The sequence below is a fragment of the Hylaeus volcanicus genome, chromosome 8 (genome assembly GCF_026283585.1).
Source record: "Hylaeus volcanicus isolate JK05 chromosome 8, UHH_iyHylVolc1.0_haploid, whole genome shotgun sequence".
In the NCBI taxonomy this organism is placed as follows: Eukaryota; Metazoa; Arthropoda; class Insecta; order Hymenoptera; family Colletidae; genus Hylaeus; species Hylaeus volcanicus.
The window spans coordinates 15,388,143-15,404,818 of NC_071983.1; the positions used below are offsets into that span (position 1 = coordinate 15,388,143).

Here is a 16,676-nt window from a genome sequence, read left to right on the forward strand (position 1 = left end):
AACCACCTCTTTCAAGGTGTTACAACATTTTTGGGACACCCTGTATATCGAGCCTGTTCAAAATTATATTCGCGTTGCAGTGACGTAAATGGAGATAAACAAGTTTCTCGTTGATTTTACCGCCAGAAATACCTTTGATTGTAATTTCATTTAATTTCGTAAGTTACTTTTTTTGAAAAACTAGAAATACCAATTAATCTTAGTCTGATATTATGTAGCATTTAAAAGAAAGTATCGGTCTTTTAAAAGGACTAAAATTTTAGTATTAGGGTTACGGAATTGCTGATTACACCACTTATAGTCGTGTAACTTACCTTATTATTCGATACATGTATAAAGGAACATTACGAAATACAGTGAAATGGTACTCGTGTTCGAGAAAGAACGAAATCTATATTAATACGTGCAATTTATCCATCTTACGCAGCCAAATAATTATTTATACGAGATTTATTTATTTCTGGTATAGGTTTGTTCGGGAATTAGCCATTGTTGGACATGCGATGCTTTGCCAATGCCAATGCTTGAAATTAAGCAGTAACCAGACCTATTTTTGATCGATCTTGTCGACTGCCTCCCCTTACAATTAGTCCTAGGCATTGCTGGGCATTGCTGAGTTTTGGAAGGAATCCGGCTGACGGGGAAAAGTTTTGGTAATTTTAGATTAAATAAAGTCAAACTAAATATTCTAAGCCAGAAATTACTGTGTGTAGAGTTGCTTTGTATAAATAGTTAAGATAATTTCATTCTTTGGTCTGTTTATTCTACGAACGTTGATAGAATAGGATTGCGGATCTATCGATTGACATAAAATTAGGTTACGTTCGATTTGTTGGTCGAAGCTTCAGCTATGACTTTTTCTTACATAACAGCGTAATATCGACGCGAAGAAGGGTAAACGAGCCAAAATGTTGAGGCTCCCGGTGATAAGACTGTCGACAGGATTACAAAATGGTAGACCTTTTGCTGTGGGACTGCATACATCGTCCAAACTACAACAGGAATTGGTAGAAGTATTCATAGATGACAAACCTGTCCAAGTTCCACCAGGAACAACTGTTTTGCAGGTAAAAATTACTGTCATTACTACTTTTACCAAATTTCAACTATCTTTACATCCGTAAATAGAATTTAGATGCATTTGTATTTGTCATTTTTTTTAGGCAGCCGCAAAGGTCGGAGTGGAGATACCCAGATTTTGTTATCACGAACGTTTAGCTGTCGCAGGAAATTGTAGAATGTGTCTGGTGGAGATTGAAAAACAAGTTAAGGTATATTTATTATTTTTCTTATGACCATTATACATGATACGATATAAATGATATGAGCGAACAACGATAAAATTACATGGCTAATATATATGTACATACGTGTATTCTTCTATGAATATGCTTAGCCCGTCGCAGCATGCGCTATGCCCGTAATGAAAGGCTGGAGGGTGAAGACCAACTCCGATTTAACTCGTAAAGCTCGAGAAGGTGTCATGGAGTTCTTATTGGTAAATCATCCTTTGGATTGTCCGATCTGCGATCAAGGTGGCGAGTGCGATTTACAAGATCAAAGTATGGCGTTTGGCAACGATCGGAGTAGATTTGTCGATATTAATTATAGCGGTAAAAGAGCAGTAGAAGACAAGGATATCGGACCTTTGGTAAAAACAGTTATGACACGTTGTATTCATTGTACAAGGTGTATTCGTTTTGCGTCCGAAGTAGCTGGTATCGATGATTTGGGGACTACAGGTCGTGGAAACGATATGCAAGTACGTTTAACAATTTATTAGACTCGATTTAATATTTAGTCGGGTATATCTTAGTTCTCTTAATCGCTTACGTTATATTTCTTCAATTTATTTCCGATAGGTAGGAACTTACGTAGAGAAGATGTTCCTCTCTGAATTATCGGGTAACATCATCGACCTGTGTCCTGTGGGAGCATTAACCAGTAAACCGTATGCTTTTGTTGCTCGTCCATGGGAAACACGTCGCACAGATAGCATTGACATCCTCGACGCTGTTGGTAGTAATATAGTTCTATCGCATAGAACAGGTGAAGTTTTGAGAGTTTTACCAAGGGTGAACGAAGTTAGTATAGTTATCGGTAATTGCCATTTAAGGAGTGTTCGTAAGCCTTAACAACAATAAGCAATAATGTGTAGGAAATAAACGAAGAGTGGCTATCGGATAAAGCGCGTTTCTCTTATGACGGACTTAAGCGTCAAAGGCTCATAACTCCCATGATAAAAATCAATGGAAAGTTGGAAGCTGTTGAATGGGAAGATGCTCTTGTAACAGGTATATATTGTAATTATATTTTAAGTAACATATTTTGATAGATTATAATAAAACACTTTTTCAGTTGCCAAAGCTGTACAGGGTGTAGCCGCGAATAAGTGTGCAGCGCTTGCTGGAAAACTGGCCGACACTGAATCCCTTGTAGCATTGAAGGACTTGGTAAACAAACTTGGCAGTGAATGTCTCGCGACAGAACAAAACTTTCCAAAAAGTGGCGCAGGTATCGATTTGAGAAGTAATTATTTATTGAATAACACAATTGCTGCAGTCGAGGAAGCTGATGTCGTATTATTGATCGGTACAAATCCAAGATACGAAGCACCGTTGGTAAATACTCGTTTAAGGAAAGGGTACATTCACGGTGAACAGACTATCGCTCTAATCGGAACAGACGTAGATTTAACGTATGATCACGAGGTAATTACTTCCATTTAATAATCTGATATCATTATTATTGATTTTTCCTGTGCGCAAAGAGCCAAGTTTTATTTATATTCTAGCATTTAGGCGAGTCTCCGGATATTATAACACAATTAAGGAATGGATCTCATCCATTTGCGAGTACTTTAAAAGCTGCTAAAAAACCTCTGATCATTTTGGGCGTTGAACAGTTGAGCAGAAAGGATGGAGCAAAAATTATGTCTGAAACACAATTGTTGGCAGAGAGCCTGGGAGAAAACTCGAAGGTAAAAAAGAAATCGTCTTATCGTGTACATCATCATCATACAAAGAGATTTGCTCTTTATTTTAGTCTTCCGAAGGATGGAAAGTACTGAATGTTTTGCATACGAATGCGTCGCAAGTGGCTGCTTTAGACGTTGGTTATTCTTCGACGGTCGAGGACGTGAAGCAGCTGCAACCAAAAGTTCTGTTTCTATTGGGAGCCGATGATGCAAATATAAAGAAAGAAGATTTTTCGAATACTTTTATCGTATACATAGGTATATGCAAAACACATTTAGCTTTTTATTTGTAAAACGCCCATGTATGTTTTCGACTAATGTTTCAGGTAGCCACGGCGACGAAGGAGCCGCGATTGCAGACGTTGTACTTCCTGGTGCTGCATACACTGAAAAAGTGGCAACGTACGTAAATACCGAAGGTCGTGCTCAACAAACTTGTGCTGCGATTACACCCCCAGGTTTGGCACGACCCGATTGGAAAATTATTCGGGCTGTTTCCGAGGTAATTGTGAATGTTTTTAAATACTCATGTACCATTCGCGAATATGTAGTTAATTAAATGTTTCCATAGATGTGCGGAGTTTGTTTACCTTATGACAACTTGGCGGAAGTAAGGATGAGACTCGAAGAAATTGCACCGCATTTAGTTAGATACGGTAATGTGGAACCGGCTAATTATTTCGCTCAGTCGTTAGAATTATCGAAGGTACGTACATGTACATGTAAATTTAAATAACGATTAAGCGGCGACGCGATAATGTAGTACAAAATCAATTTATACCGATTTCTTATATAGGAGTCTAACGTATCCTTAGCGTCCAATCCATTAGACGTTAAACAAAAAACGTTGGATAATTTTTTCATGACGGATGCGATATCCCGCGCTTCGCCTACTATGGCCAAGTGTGTGCAAGCAGTCATCAGGCAACGAGAAAGTACCATGTAAACAACTAATCAGAAAATGTAAATAGGACTTTGTATTATGATAGATACATAATAGTACATGAGAAACTATTCCAAGTATGGTACTTTTATTTTATTACGCATAAAAAAATGAAAGTACCTCTTATAACTATTATGTTAAACGATGTGATACGTACTAACTTAACAGAATACAAAAATCAAGTATTAATATAAAGGAATATCGAGATATTTATTCGATGTTGACTGAATCAGCGTAAAAATATCCCTTCAAGTAGATTATCATTGTTAGCTTGATTCATATTCTCTCTCTCTCTCTCTCTCTCTCTCTCTCTCTCTCTCTCTCTCTCTCTCGCTCGCATCATATTCAGATATGATATACAACTTTATTTAATACCTCTACTGAATTGGGATTGTTAACGGATCATTGATATTAGTTTCAATTTGTTGCTGTAGGGCCCATGGAAAGATTAAGATTAACAAAAAAGGAGGAATACACGAAATTAAAATCTTTTCATTGTCATTAATACTACAAGAATTCTTAGTTTTGAAGGTTATGTTAATTTATTCGTTCTACCGAATTGCTTGATTCTGGTTGATCGTCCGTGTCTAATTCGACAGAACTTTCATCTGTTTCAACCTAATGGAAGATATACAGGAATTATAAACCATATCTTCTATTCAACATTATTTCAGACGTATACTTTAACAAAAATTTACCTTTTCACCCAATGCTGCCAATCTTTCCTTGTACATCGTAAGTTTGCTCTCTTGATCGGTTAGAAGTTCCAAGAGATCTTCTTGTTCTTTTTTCAGTGCTTCCAATTCTTCGGATTTTTTTTGCGATTTACGTTCAAAGTCAGTCTCGTTTTCTTCTTCGAGTTTCTGTTTATATTCCTTTACCGTTGACGTGCATTCCGCCAAACGGTTTTCGAGTTCTGCAATAATACTTCGACATTTCTCTAATTCTTTCGCGGAATCTTCACTGTTTACCGCATTATAATATTCTGTTTCTTCCGATCTTCCATTACTCTGTGTTGCCCGTAGTACTAAATTTTGATCCTTTAAATGACTAACCGTCGACCGAAGATCATGAACCTGTATCTGTAAAATTAACCGACGATCAGAATGCTATAAATACTTAACTATGAATGAAATTTTATCCGTGAACTTGGTTCATTAATATCTACTGTACTGTACTGTACTGTACTATATTGTACCGTACTTCGAGTTCATGTTTTTCCTTAACAAGTAATTCCGTAATTTGATTAAGTTTCTCTATTTGTAAATCTTGCTCTCGAATAACTTCTTTATACTGCGCTACCAAAACGGAATCTGGTGGTGTCGGTAGTGAATTTTGACTTTTATGGTGCGAACTACTCCCGTCTAAAACAGACTTCGTAATCACACCTAAAAATACGTAATGTGATTAAGTTCAAATTCCTTATCCTCTATATCATTAAACGCAATGGATGTGAGCGATATAGTTACCCTCTAACGCTTTCGATAATCTACAGAATTCATGGTCCAGTAACAGCTCGGAAGGATTCTTGGCCGATGGCTGTGGATGTTTTAACGTTCTAGAATATACTTCATGTCTGACGAGACCACCGATAGCATCTTGAAATCTTTCTAATCCTATTCTATTCTCGATTAAATTACATAATTTTTCCTGGAAAAGAAGTACAATATAGCCTATATACGAACATGTTTATATTGTTCACTATTTAGCGTCTCGTAAAGAGATCCTTATTTTTTTATACTCATTAAATTATACCTTTGTATAATTAGAAACACTGTCGTCATTGAAGTGTATACACAATCCAATGAGTATGGCGCACATACTTTGTAGCAAAGTTTCTTGCAGGTCATCGTTATTCTCCTGCGACGATAACAGAGCAGTTAAATAAGCTACAGAAGAATCGATAAGCAAGAACGATTTAACAGCGGCTGGACAATGAGCGGTCCATCTGCAAAGCAGCATTAAAAGACCTAATTTGCATTGCGTTTTATTGCCTTGCTGCAGCAATATGACGCATTGTTGCATCAAGGTCACTGGTGGCTTCCCGATATTAGTCGCGAGAAGTACGCGCAACAGTTGTTCCTTCTGTGTGCTATCGTCGATCAATGCATGAGATAACGCCACGGCGGAAAACCAATTCGATAAAGAATCCGGGGTGAATAAACCTCCGCATAACAATTGTCCTAGCAATATTATAGTTGTAAAATATTTCTTGTTCTTGTTATGCATTACGGTAAGAACAAAATCTATACATTGGACACGGTAATATAACTTTTCACAAACCTGTTGTCAAAGATTGCATCTCGTTTCCTTGCGGTAGTAAAGTCTGAATAAGCTGATTTTGTCCCACCTCGTTTTTATACAAAAAACATTGAAAACAGTAGAGAACGGAACATCTTAAGACGAATGGTTGTTTCTCATTTACCATAGACATAAGTAAAACTACGATTGCAGGTCTGGAAAATGAGATGCGTTTCGAGAGAATCTTAACGCGTAACTTTTTTCTACTGATTTAAGATGTGTATATAACTGTAACATTACCGAGGTGGGTTACTAGGTGCCATTACTCCTGCTATAAATTCTTGATTATTGCTATTTCCTCTGATAACTTCAGCTACTGTATTAATTGTCTCTGTCAGTACATCTGCAGGCACACCACTGGCCATTAAAATATTACATAGAGCTTGCAGTAAGCCACAGGCTCTCATGATCCGTTGACAAGTTGCTACAGCCTTCGAATAAATTTTTGGTAATAATGACTCTCGATGAAATAAAAGCACAAGAAATTTGTACAAAATATATATTCTTGCGCTTACCTGAGCAGGGCCACTTGGGGCTACCAATGCACGAATTACTTGTACCATGCAATGAACATTCGATACCTTTTGCGGACTCCATCCGCTTAGAGGGCTATCATCAGTTTCCGGTGGTATTTGGAACATCGGAGTGAGCTTTTGAATGTAATTACCTGTGGTGAGACGATGAAAATTTGTCGTCGGTCGTAAGTTTGGTATTTTCATTTAAACGAAAATGTCTTACCTTCTTTAAAAAAATTTTGATTACTTATATTACCCCTTAAAAGGTTTAACATAAGCAGCAGACAATCTTCCACTACGATACCTCCCTCCGCGTTACCCTCCTGTGCGATAACGTCGAAGATGCGATCAAACGCATTTTCAAATGCAACAATTTTTTGAATATTTGCATTGCCCTTTGTTAACTGAATTAGAAGCAACAGGACCTACGACATTATCAAGCAAGTTTCAGCTTCTATCCAAGATATTAACAAATATAAATCTTATTGTTCCATCTTATAACAACATACATACATCATTTCGTATGACTTCTCTGCTATCGCCAAGGAGATCCATTAATTTAGAAACACCCATCGGACTGACTAAAATTATTTCTTGTATGTCTTTCGGTCTATTGGTTAATAAATGCATCAGTAACTTTAGCGCCGGCCATCTGACATGAAAGTCAAATTCTTCCAACAGCGTTAAAACTAATCCTACGTTATCCGAATTTTTAATAAATATTTCTGTGAATTGTTCTCCTACTTTGTTTACAGCGTCAAGCTTCTCCGCTAAAAGAAACAGAATGATACGACATGCACTTGAATTTATTCAAACAAAATTGTACGTAGAACTACATAGATTACCTTCTTCTTCGAATGTTTTAGGATCGGTTATATTACAAAGAGTATCTAATGCTAAACCGATAATTTCAGAATCGGTTCTATCCACCTCCAGAATCTGTCTCAACGCATGCATCCCTTGAGCTCCCACCTCGACACGATACGTACGGGAAAGTGCTTTGAGTGCTCGACAAGCATCCCGTCTATCATTTAATAATGTGGACGATTGTAATCTGTCTACCAATCGTTCTACCTGCGCCGATTGCTCCAATGAAAAGAGTTAGAGAAAAGGATGATAAATAGAATAAAAAGGATAAAAATTTCAACGTATCGATAAATATTAGGATTTGTTATAACCGTACAATTTGTAGTCGATTTATTTTACATCGAATATCTCACAAATGACAAGTGCCATGTGTTACAAGTGTGAAAACGCAAACGTGACGATAAATGATTAGAAAATTGAAAATACCGTATCGGCGCCTGATGGCTCGTTCTCCGCAGGTGTAACACCTAAAACAAACTTCAAACTACTTTTGAAGTATTCCATCTTGTTAACAACGTAATAGTTGTATATTGTTGTATACTAAACCACTACACGTCATTCGACGTTGTCGAGATCATTTTCGGTTATCCATTATCCGAAGTTAACTCAAGAATCGATGTTTAGTAGGGGGCGGTGAGAACGCAAACGTTCACTATCACTATACACTATACCATAACCTCATAACCATATACCTTATAACCTCGAACGATTATTTTACCGAAAGCAGTATATGTTCTAATTCTAATTCTAATCGTGAAATTTTGCTATCGATAACGTTTTCAACATTCGAATTTAGTTTATTTCAGCGGTGCTCCGAAACAAATTTGATTATTTTGTCTCAAGAAGAATTCATTTGACGTGTAGAATAACAAGCTTGGATGAAAAAAATCGATTATTTGTTAATTTATCAGTCGAATAACATTTCGGTATTAAAGTACGTACGACTGTTTATGTATGATAAATATATTTGATCTGATCATTTTCATTGTCGAAGAACGAAAATATCGTGCATTACTTTCGAATTTTCTAACTATTTCCAATAAGAGCTAGTCGTTATAAAAATTGACGGTGTTTCGTGTAAGGTACGCGAATACGTGAAAAAATTATGAAAATCTGAAAATACACGTGCAACTTGAGTTTTTCACGTTCTCGACTACCTTACGTAACAATATTAAAAATAAGAACATGTTAAGAACATTTGTTGATTACAGCCTAGACAAAAGACAGGAGGCAGGAGGTTAATTTATCGTAAATTCAACGAAGAATTCGCCCATTTTCTTTCGTGGAACAGTAGGGAGTAAGGGGAGCAAATTATATTGTTTTATTAAATTGAAATTCGACTGTACATTACAGATTGTTTACAGGTATAGAAGTACAAAAATGATGCAATAGGCAAAATCAATAATCTTGCGACGAATCTGACGTAAGAAAAGCCTAATCAATTTCCGTTGTTATTGCATCATCATACCATAGCTACAGAAAATTCGAAATGTTGTGAAGAATGAATTCCTGTAAAATTTGAGCAATCGTTTTCTTAACATCGACTAATCGCATTTATTGTTAGTCGAACCTTTCTTTTGATAGGAATTTTACCAACGAGGATACGAGTTATCTATTGAAACTGCCTGAAGGGAGAAAACATTTTTTCATAAACATACGTGAAAACGCAACGCATTGGTATACATAATATATATCATGATAATAACAATCGTATCGCACATGTTGCGAGTTCTATTTTTACACACTTTTCTGTAAGTCACGCATCGGTCTTAGCTAGATTGTGTTTCAAATTTTAAATCACTCGTAGTATATCGAGAACGAAACACGTAATAGAACATTAATCAATTTTCTGTATATTTTATTTTTATCGAGTAGATACCAAGAAAATAATATAGGAATAATCATGTATTATTTCCCAAATCGACGAAATAATAGTAAACGACTACACCAACAAAAATGATATACATATACTTTTGTATAGGTACACAAACTCTATCTATCTATGATAATTAATATCATGTTTTGCGAGATCTACTTTTCGATTTGAAATGAGTAAACGTAGATACCAAGAAAATAATATAGGAATAATCATGTATTATTTCCCAAATCGACGAAATAATAGTAAACGACTACACCAACAAAAATGATATACATATACTTTTGTATAGGTATACAAACTCTATCTATCTATAATAATTAATATCAAGTTTTGGGAAATCTACTTTTCCATTTGAAACGAGTAAGTGTAGATACCAAGAAAATAATATAGGAATAATTATGTATTATTTCCAAACTCGACGAAATAATAGTAAACGACTACAACAACAAAATGATATGTATAGGTACGCAAACTCTATCTATCTATAATAATTAATATCAAGTTTTGGAAAATCTACTTTTCGATTTGAAATGTTAAGAGTAAACATGAACAGAAAAACAGAGTGCTCCGAGTATGGTTAATATTTTTTTTTACAAACGAATACGTGACAATTGTCAGAAATCAGCTTACGAAATATTTGTAATCGTTATGTCATCGTGTTGTTGTGTATTCATTACGAACTATCGCCGGAGTAATTTCAATGTAGTTATAAATTGTCGTCAGAGATAACAAGCCAAGGGCCAATTACTCATAAACCGAGAGACCGTATCTGTCCAATTTTTATGTATGGATCGATAATAATTCGAGGATGATCAAAGACACGTCATATCTAATTTCGCGATCTAAAATAGAATAGAAATACTGTATCGCTCGTGTTCGTGAGAGACGCCTTCCTTTGATTTTCCTACGATTCCGCCTTTCGCTCCGTCCTGCTCTTTACCCTTCTCGTGTCACGTAAACTAAACGTAACTAAATATAGTCGGCGTTTTCGTCAATTTACTATCGTCCCTCTGTTCTCTTATGCGATTACGTGCCCGATCCTCTCTCCTTTCATTCTTGCTTCTTCCCTCTTTTCCTCTTTCGTTGTTATTCTGCCACTTGGTCATATAAATCTTGTTTTCTCGTTTCCCCATTACGTTGCTTTCCCCCCTTTTTTCGTTGTACCCTTCGTTTCCCTGCAGTCCGTCTCTTTTTTTCATACACGCGAGAACCGTTCCGTTTAATCTAGTTCGTTTTTTTTTTTTTTTTTTAAGTACATCGCGTATTTCGATATCGAATCGTTACTCCACTAATTAAAATGCCTCCCGACTCTCGACTGAATTTCATTCATCGCGAATACCAATGAACGCGTTTTATTTTCGAGATTGTACGTACATTCGGAGATTAGAAAACGCACGTTACACGCTCGCGTACACCGAAACGGTTGTTTTTCTGAATCGAACACGATTACGTACATGTTCCCGATAACGAAGGACCAAATTGTTTATCCCTCGAACGTGAAATATTATAAACACTCCTGTACGTATATTTACCGTTCGTAAAACGACGCTTACCAATTTCAGCTTCGGAAAGTATACCGACGTGTGTTTCGAAAAATCTAGAACTTCTTCGCTCGGTTAGGTTTTCTCGTATACTAGTAAGCTTCGTTTATTTTTTAATCGGCGTTGCTTAGCGTTTTCGAACCATTATTTCCACTTTGCTCGAACGAGAAACTGTGATCGACGACGTACGAAAATCTTAATTTGTAGATAACGCGTTTATTTTCTTCTTTTTTTTTCTGTAAAAGAGACCTACTGAAATCTATAGACGGGGGACAACGCCGGTGATTTTCAAGTCCAGCATCAGCCGAGAAACCGAATGGAGTATGAAATAAGGCAAAAAGAGTAGAGAACAAGTCATTGGGCAAAGAGAGTAACAAATAATGATGCGGTGGAGAAGGCAGGAGGGTGTGAGCACTGCGAGCGGCTTTGTGAGGAAGAGGGGGCGAGAAGGGACGGCAGGGGAAGAGTGAGAGTAAGAGTAAGGGTAAGAGACAAAGAAACTATACGTTGTCGAATAAGTATTTCCACCAAAGTTGCAGTGGTTATTCTACGAAGAAATAATCGATTTTCTCCAAGCAAAAATGAAAGAGAACGAATCCACGAAACGTTAGGTATCACGGCTGAGAGTCGATTAAATTGGCCTAACGCGAGGAAAGATGATTATGATGTAAGAAATAGTATGTATGTACACATGTATATCGTTGAATTCGAAACCTTCGAATTATAATGGAAATAAACGGTTCGCGATCATCGGATGAGCTAATTACAATTGCACGTGGAAAGAATGAAAATAACGGTGGAAAAGCACGACGAAGGAAAACGTTCTAGAAAGGGCAAATAAAGTTTCCGAAGACCGGTAGGCCACGATTAAGTCGAGATAGAAGCTGGTCTTGGTCGTTTCGTTGATCGTTCGGTAGACCCGATGGCGAAGGAAAACGGTATTAAGAACCGAAGATAACCGAACGACAAGGAACGGAAACACCCGAAGTGGAAGCAGTGAGAAACATCACGTAGCCCTGTGTTGCTAGGCGGCTTGCGGAGGGCGATGGAGGGGAAAAATCGGAGGAGTGGGGATGGTCGGTATAAAAGTCGCGTCATCGATGCCGGCGAATCAGTTGTTCGGATATCGTACGCGGGGGAGTGTTAATGCCGTAGCGTTAGTTCGAGTGAAAGTTTAGGAAGAAAAACCATTTAAATTTTGGCATTCTAAGGAAGTGATATCGTTGAATTTACAAGCTCTATCGACGAATCGATATTATCGTTAATAAAAAAGCATTAAACGGCGCTCGTGACGACGAAAGAACAATTATTCTATTATATCCGTGGAACATGGAGGTTTTGCCGTGTCCTGTAAACGTGAATTTCAGCAATACCAGAGGCAAGGTTTTTTTTCATTTCGTCGCTGGTCTTTGTTCAATTTTTCGCGTACGGCGTTACCGGCACTTTTTTTTCTCTCTCTACGCCGCGTACTTACACAGTTCAAGGGAGAATCGATCGTCGAATATCGCGAACCAGCGGCAGAGTCGTCGGTTTCAGCTGATTTTACGAGTCAGCTGATTTTTTAGCGAGAAGACACGAATCTCGTGTAATTTTTACGCTGTTTATTCGAAAACGTTCTTTGCATTCCTTTTTCGTTTTTTATAACGTTCCGTTTCGTTTATTTTCTCGCTCTTCTTTATTTCGATGCCTTCGAAATTCGAGCGGCGATTTGTTTTTATATTTGTGAAATGATTTTCTTGAGAAAATAGACCAAAAAAAAATTATCCCGGTGCTGGAATATCGGTAGGTTTTCAAATAGTGGCGAAGAAGCCTTAGTTCTCAAATAGCAGTTCAATTGCTGCTGGTATAGTCGGCGTCGCTATCGTCGTGGTGTCGGTGTAGCTATTACATGTACATATACATTGTATATGTTGCCCTAAGAACTGACGATATAGTAATTGTAAATTATTACGAGCGAATATAACAAACTAATACATAGGGTTTTTTTTTTTAATTTATCAGAGCTAGTTACAAAATAATTTGGATATTTTTTCTCCTGATTTTCGAGTAATAATTTAGACCTTTAATTTTATTTATTATTAGATCTTTTTTTATCAAATAAAAAAATCGTCTAATCGACTAATTATCGCTTAATTATAGCTGGAACAGTGACAGACGAATTGGTGGACGGAGCTTGCCAGGCCTTGGCAAAGCGTCTCGAAGTCGAATTGAGAAGGGCTAAGCACGCTCAATTGGCATGCGGGGAAGTTTTACTACCTGCTGATCTTTTGCCTAGAATAGCCAAAAATGTTCTTGCCATGGCTGAAAATGAACCTTGCGGTCTTAGGTAAGTTCGTTTTAATTTTACAAAATAGTTAAACACGTTTTACTCTAATTATCCGACATTCAAAATATAATTCGTACGTGTTTTGGTTGTTACAGGGGTTGCACCTTGTTCATCAGTTTCGAAACTGACAGCGTGTGTCGCAAATTGTCGAAAATACAATGCGACCCTAACACGGTGTCCACCTTCGAATTGTACTTGACGTTGAAACAAGATCACACGTCTTGGCACATTTTGTTACCACAATTTTTAAAGTAAGTCTCGGAAATGAACGGTAAACAACTACAACTAAACGAGAACAACTATATTATGGACGAGTCTCTAATCGTTTGCTTCTTTTTCTTTTCAGAAACCTTACGCGAGGGGGCACCATCATGATCAGTAGGGATTTTACTTTGGAAAAAAAGAAATTGTACAGATCCTACCAGCATGCACAGTGAACGATTCACTTGTTTCTCTGTCATTCGATTTTCTTGGTAGACGCGATTATTCCAAGCTCCACCGATAATTTTATAGGGCCAAGGTGATCTACGGAGCCTTCACTTTCCGCGCGAAATGACAGATCGAGTTTTTCGATGTGGACATATTTTGCAATTATTCGCTACAAAGAATTATGGAAAGGACACAAGGAGGAGAATCGGAGAAGGAGAGAGAAGTATGGAAGAACTATATTTCTAGACCATGATACGAAAAAGGTGGAAAGTACATCCCACGATGAAAATGCAGACTCGATAACAGATTTGTTTTCTCCAATCTGCAATGGCTCGAAGATGATCGTGCGATTTGGCTGTGTTCATAGCCGCTAATATTGCGATCGGTTCGAAGAAACGAAGCCTATACGTTCGACTATTGTGATAGTAAGACAAAACACAAATTTCATTATTGTTAAGAGCGAAAGTTTCTGTACGCGATTCCTGGACTTTGCATATTTCTTTAATCGTAAATTTAACAAGAATGTATAAAAAAACGAGTACAATAAATCGATAACAATTTTCCAGGGTCGCGTAAAGATACATTCTCTCGTTATAGGAGAAAAGCGTGTATCTTCGTTCGACGAAGAAGCGACTCGTTATACGACTCGTACACGAATTCTCCGTGATAACGCCTAACGACATTGTCGATTAGTCATAATAGTTTAGGTATCTATCTAGATACGATATAATTTTTAGTTTGAAAATCACCATCGGATACCTAATCTCAACATCTGTTAAAATGCAAATTCGTAGAATTCGTTCGTATAATTCTGGCCAGTGCTGAGTTGTCGTTCTTTTTTTCTTTTTTATTCGAGGCTATCTATCCATCGTTCGTTAACATTCGGCTCCGTGAAATTTTCTCGTTTCGACTACTCCTCGATACATGATTTTTCAGACGAAAAGTCACGATTACTTTAGGTATCGATCGGTAATGATGTTGTGATATTAATGAAAACAAACGTGATTAACGAATAACGTAAATTGAATCCGTGCAACATATTAAGTAATCATGTACGTAACTTTCTCCTGCATTTGCGACAATTTTCCAGGACAAAACGATTACGTTTGCTGTTCGCTAATTATCGTAGTTGGTGACTTTGATAGACTATATTTTGTTCAAACATTGAAATCATTTCGTCCGAAGAAAATTTGCGTCAGTTCTTCCAGGAGGACGTGTAAACGTATACACATAACGCGCGTGCGTGCGCGCGCTGAAATTTATATGTATGAATTTATAAGACTGATCAGCGATAGATACTAAATTTTTCAGGATAAGTTTTTCATGAATAGCTGCGCATGCGTATATCTTCTTTAAAATAGCAGGGACACTTCGGGAACTTGTACGCGGTACAACGATCGCTTAGGTCGAAGTCGTTGAACGAAATGATCTTCCTGACCACTTTGCAAACAAACGTATAAGTAAAGGAACAAGAAACAAATATGGCGTATGTGTGATGTTCGTGTCGTTATTATATCGATTATGTAGAAAACAGAATATATAAAATGCTGTTACGTATATTTTGTACTTCGTTAAAAAAGTTAGAAATAACAAAAAGACATTAGATGCATAACGCGTAGAATTATTTAATTTTTTTTTATATACGATATTACCATTAGGTATTGCTTGCGTAGATTGAACATGGCGGAAAGTTGAACAAGAAACAAACGTTTGCGTTACGAAATCAAGTTGCGACTAGGTGTAAATTTTTAGTATACTTTGATCAATTTTCACGATTTGTCTTTTTCTCTTGTTGGAGAAGAGCGATCCCGTTGGCGAGTTTGCACTCGTCCCTCGGCTCGTTTCGACTCCGTTAATTTTCTGGTCTTGAATTGTCTCCAAACGAATAATTGCGTTAACTACGATTTAATAATGTTAGGGGTACACGCGCTACCTCCGTCGAGATTTTTTAACGATTCTTGCGAGACGTTTGTAATTTTTTTTTTTTGAGCCCTTTACCGCCTACATGTGATGTTAATTTTAATTTGTGATCTTACTGACAAATAAGAGAGACAAGGAATAAATAATTACGGAACTTTTAATAAATACGCCTACAATTCATTCTACCGTTACGTACACAATTGTGTTTTTAAACCAGTCTTTTAACCAGCATAACTTATGTTTAATTCTGACTCAGGGTCGGCGCAAGCCGGGTTACTGAATTAAAAGGCACCGATTTTGATTAACTTTTTACAGACTGATGATACCATTAACAAATGGAATCAATTTTTGCTGAGATTCAAGACATTTTTTTAGTAGCGATGATTAAATTCAAAGGAGTGACAAAAATCATCAAAATATTATTATTTAATATTCATCTTATAAAAAATATATAGCATTTGTAAATAAATAATTCCTCGTTGTAAAATTTAAGTGTAGGATTTGAATGTGAATTCAGACCCCGCAAAATTGTTGAACCCGGCCCCACAAAAGGTCACGCCGGCCCTGTTCTGGCTCGAAACTTACCCCTTGTATCTGAAGAATGTGACATAACTTTTATGGTAGGTGAATATTACATTTGTCCTTATTTTTTTATTAACATATGGCGAAGATAATAATCATATTAATACATTATTATAAACATATTCAATATTCATTTTGTTATTGTCAGCGCCTGTAGTGGGAAAACGCCCAAGTTTGTCGTAAAATCGTTTCTCTTTTTTACTGACGATGGTAGGATTAAATATGATACCGACACCAGATGATAATATATTCTAATTATTTTTGTAAAGATTTACATAGTTTTACTCGGTGCTATGCATAGTTTACAATAAATTGAATTTGCAACTGTTAAATTATAGATGAGAACATCGTCCTTCAGATGTTTTCTTAGCAAAGAGTACTACACTTTTGTAAGCT

The 16,676-nt window shown here is 36.7% G+C and overlaps 3 protein-coding genes across 5 annotated transcripts; 2 read left to right on the forward strand and 1 right to left on the reverse strand.

Annotated features, from left to right (window-relative positions):
• Positions 1 to 493: 493 nt before the first annotated feature.
• LOC128880708 (NADH-ubiquinone oxidoreductase 75 kDa subunit, mitochondrial) lies at positions 494 to 4,133 on the forward strand. The gene is made up of 12 exons (XM_054131067.1): positions 494 to 653; positions 873 to 1,067; positions 1,164 to 1,271; positions 1,397 to 1,762; positions 1,863 to 2,084; positions 2,159 to 2,294; positions 2,359 to 2,711; positions 2,795 to 2,980; positions 3,046 to 3,235; positions 3,304 to 3,479; positions 3,549 to 3,683; positions 3,774 to 4,133. The coding sequence occupies exons 2-12, from the start codon at positions 909 to 911 to the stop codon at positions 3,921 to 3,923; spliced, it is 2,181 nt and encodes a 726-aa protein (XP_053987042.1). The 5' UTR covers positions 494 to 653; positions 873 to 908; the 3' UTR covers positions 3,924 to 4,133.
• LOC128880704 (general vesicular transport factor p115) lies at positions 3,936 to 8,567 on the reverse strand. Of its 3 annotated transcripts, none has more exons than XM_054131058.1 (12): positions 8,030 to 8,544; positions 7,582 to 7,822; positions 7,250 to 7,506; positions 6,960 to 7,161; positions 6,737 to 6,888; positions 6,462 to 6,652; positions 6,204 to 6,376; positions 5,676 to 6,103; positions 5,390 to 5,570; positions 5,124 to 5,308; positions 4,619 to 5,002; positions 3,936 to 4,538 (listed from the first exon to the last, which is right to left on the reverse strand). In XM_054131058.1, exons 1-12 carry the CDS (start codon positions 8,105 to 8,107, stop codon positions 4,458 to 4,460), a joined length of 2,553 nt encoding a protein of 850 aa, XP_053987033.1. In that variant the 5' UTR covers positions 8,108 to 8,544; the 3' UTR covers positions 3,936 to 4,457. The 3 variants fall into 3 exon arrangements, with proteins under 3 accessions (XP_053987033.1, XP_053987034.1, XP_053987035.1); XM_054131059.1 differs by having other exon boundaries at positions 7,582 to 7,810; positions 8,030 to 8,543; XM_054131060.1 differs by lacking the exon at positions 3,936 to 4,538 and having other exon boundaries at positions 4,829 to 5,002; positions 5,119 to 5,308; positions 8,030 to 8,567.
• A 3,549-nt stretch (positions 8,568 to 12,116) lies between these two features.
• On the forward strand, positions 12,117 to 15,863 carry LOC128880716 (protein charybde-like). The gene is made up of 4 exons (XM_054131080.1): positions 12,117 to 12,401; positions 13,163 to 13,349; positions 13,445 to 13,600; positions 13,696 to 15,863. Exons 1-4 carry the CDS (start codon positions 12,353 to 12,355, stop codon positions 13,784 to 13,786), a joined length of 483 nt encoding a protein of 160 aa, XP_053987055.1. The 5' UTR covers positions 12,117 to 12,352; the 3' UTR covers positions 13,787 to 15,863.
• Positions 15,864 to 16,676: the final 813 nt, after the last annotated feature.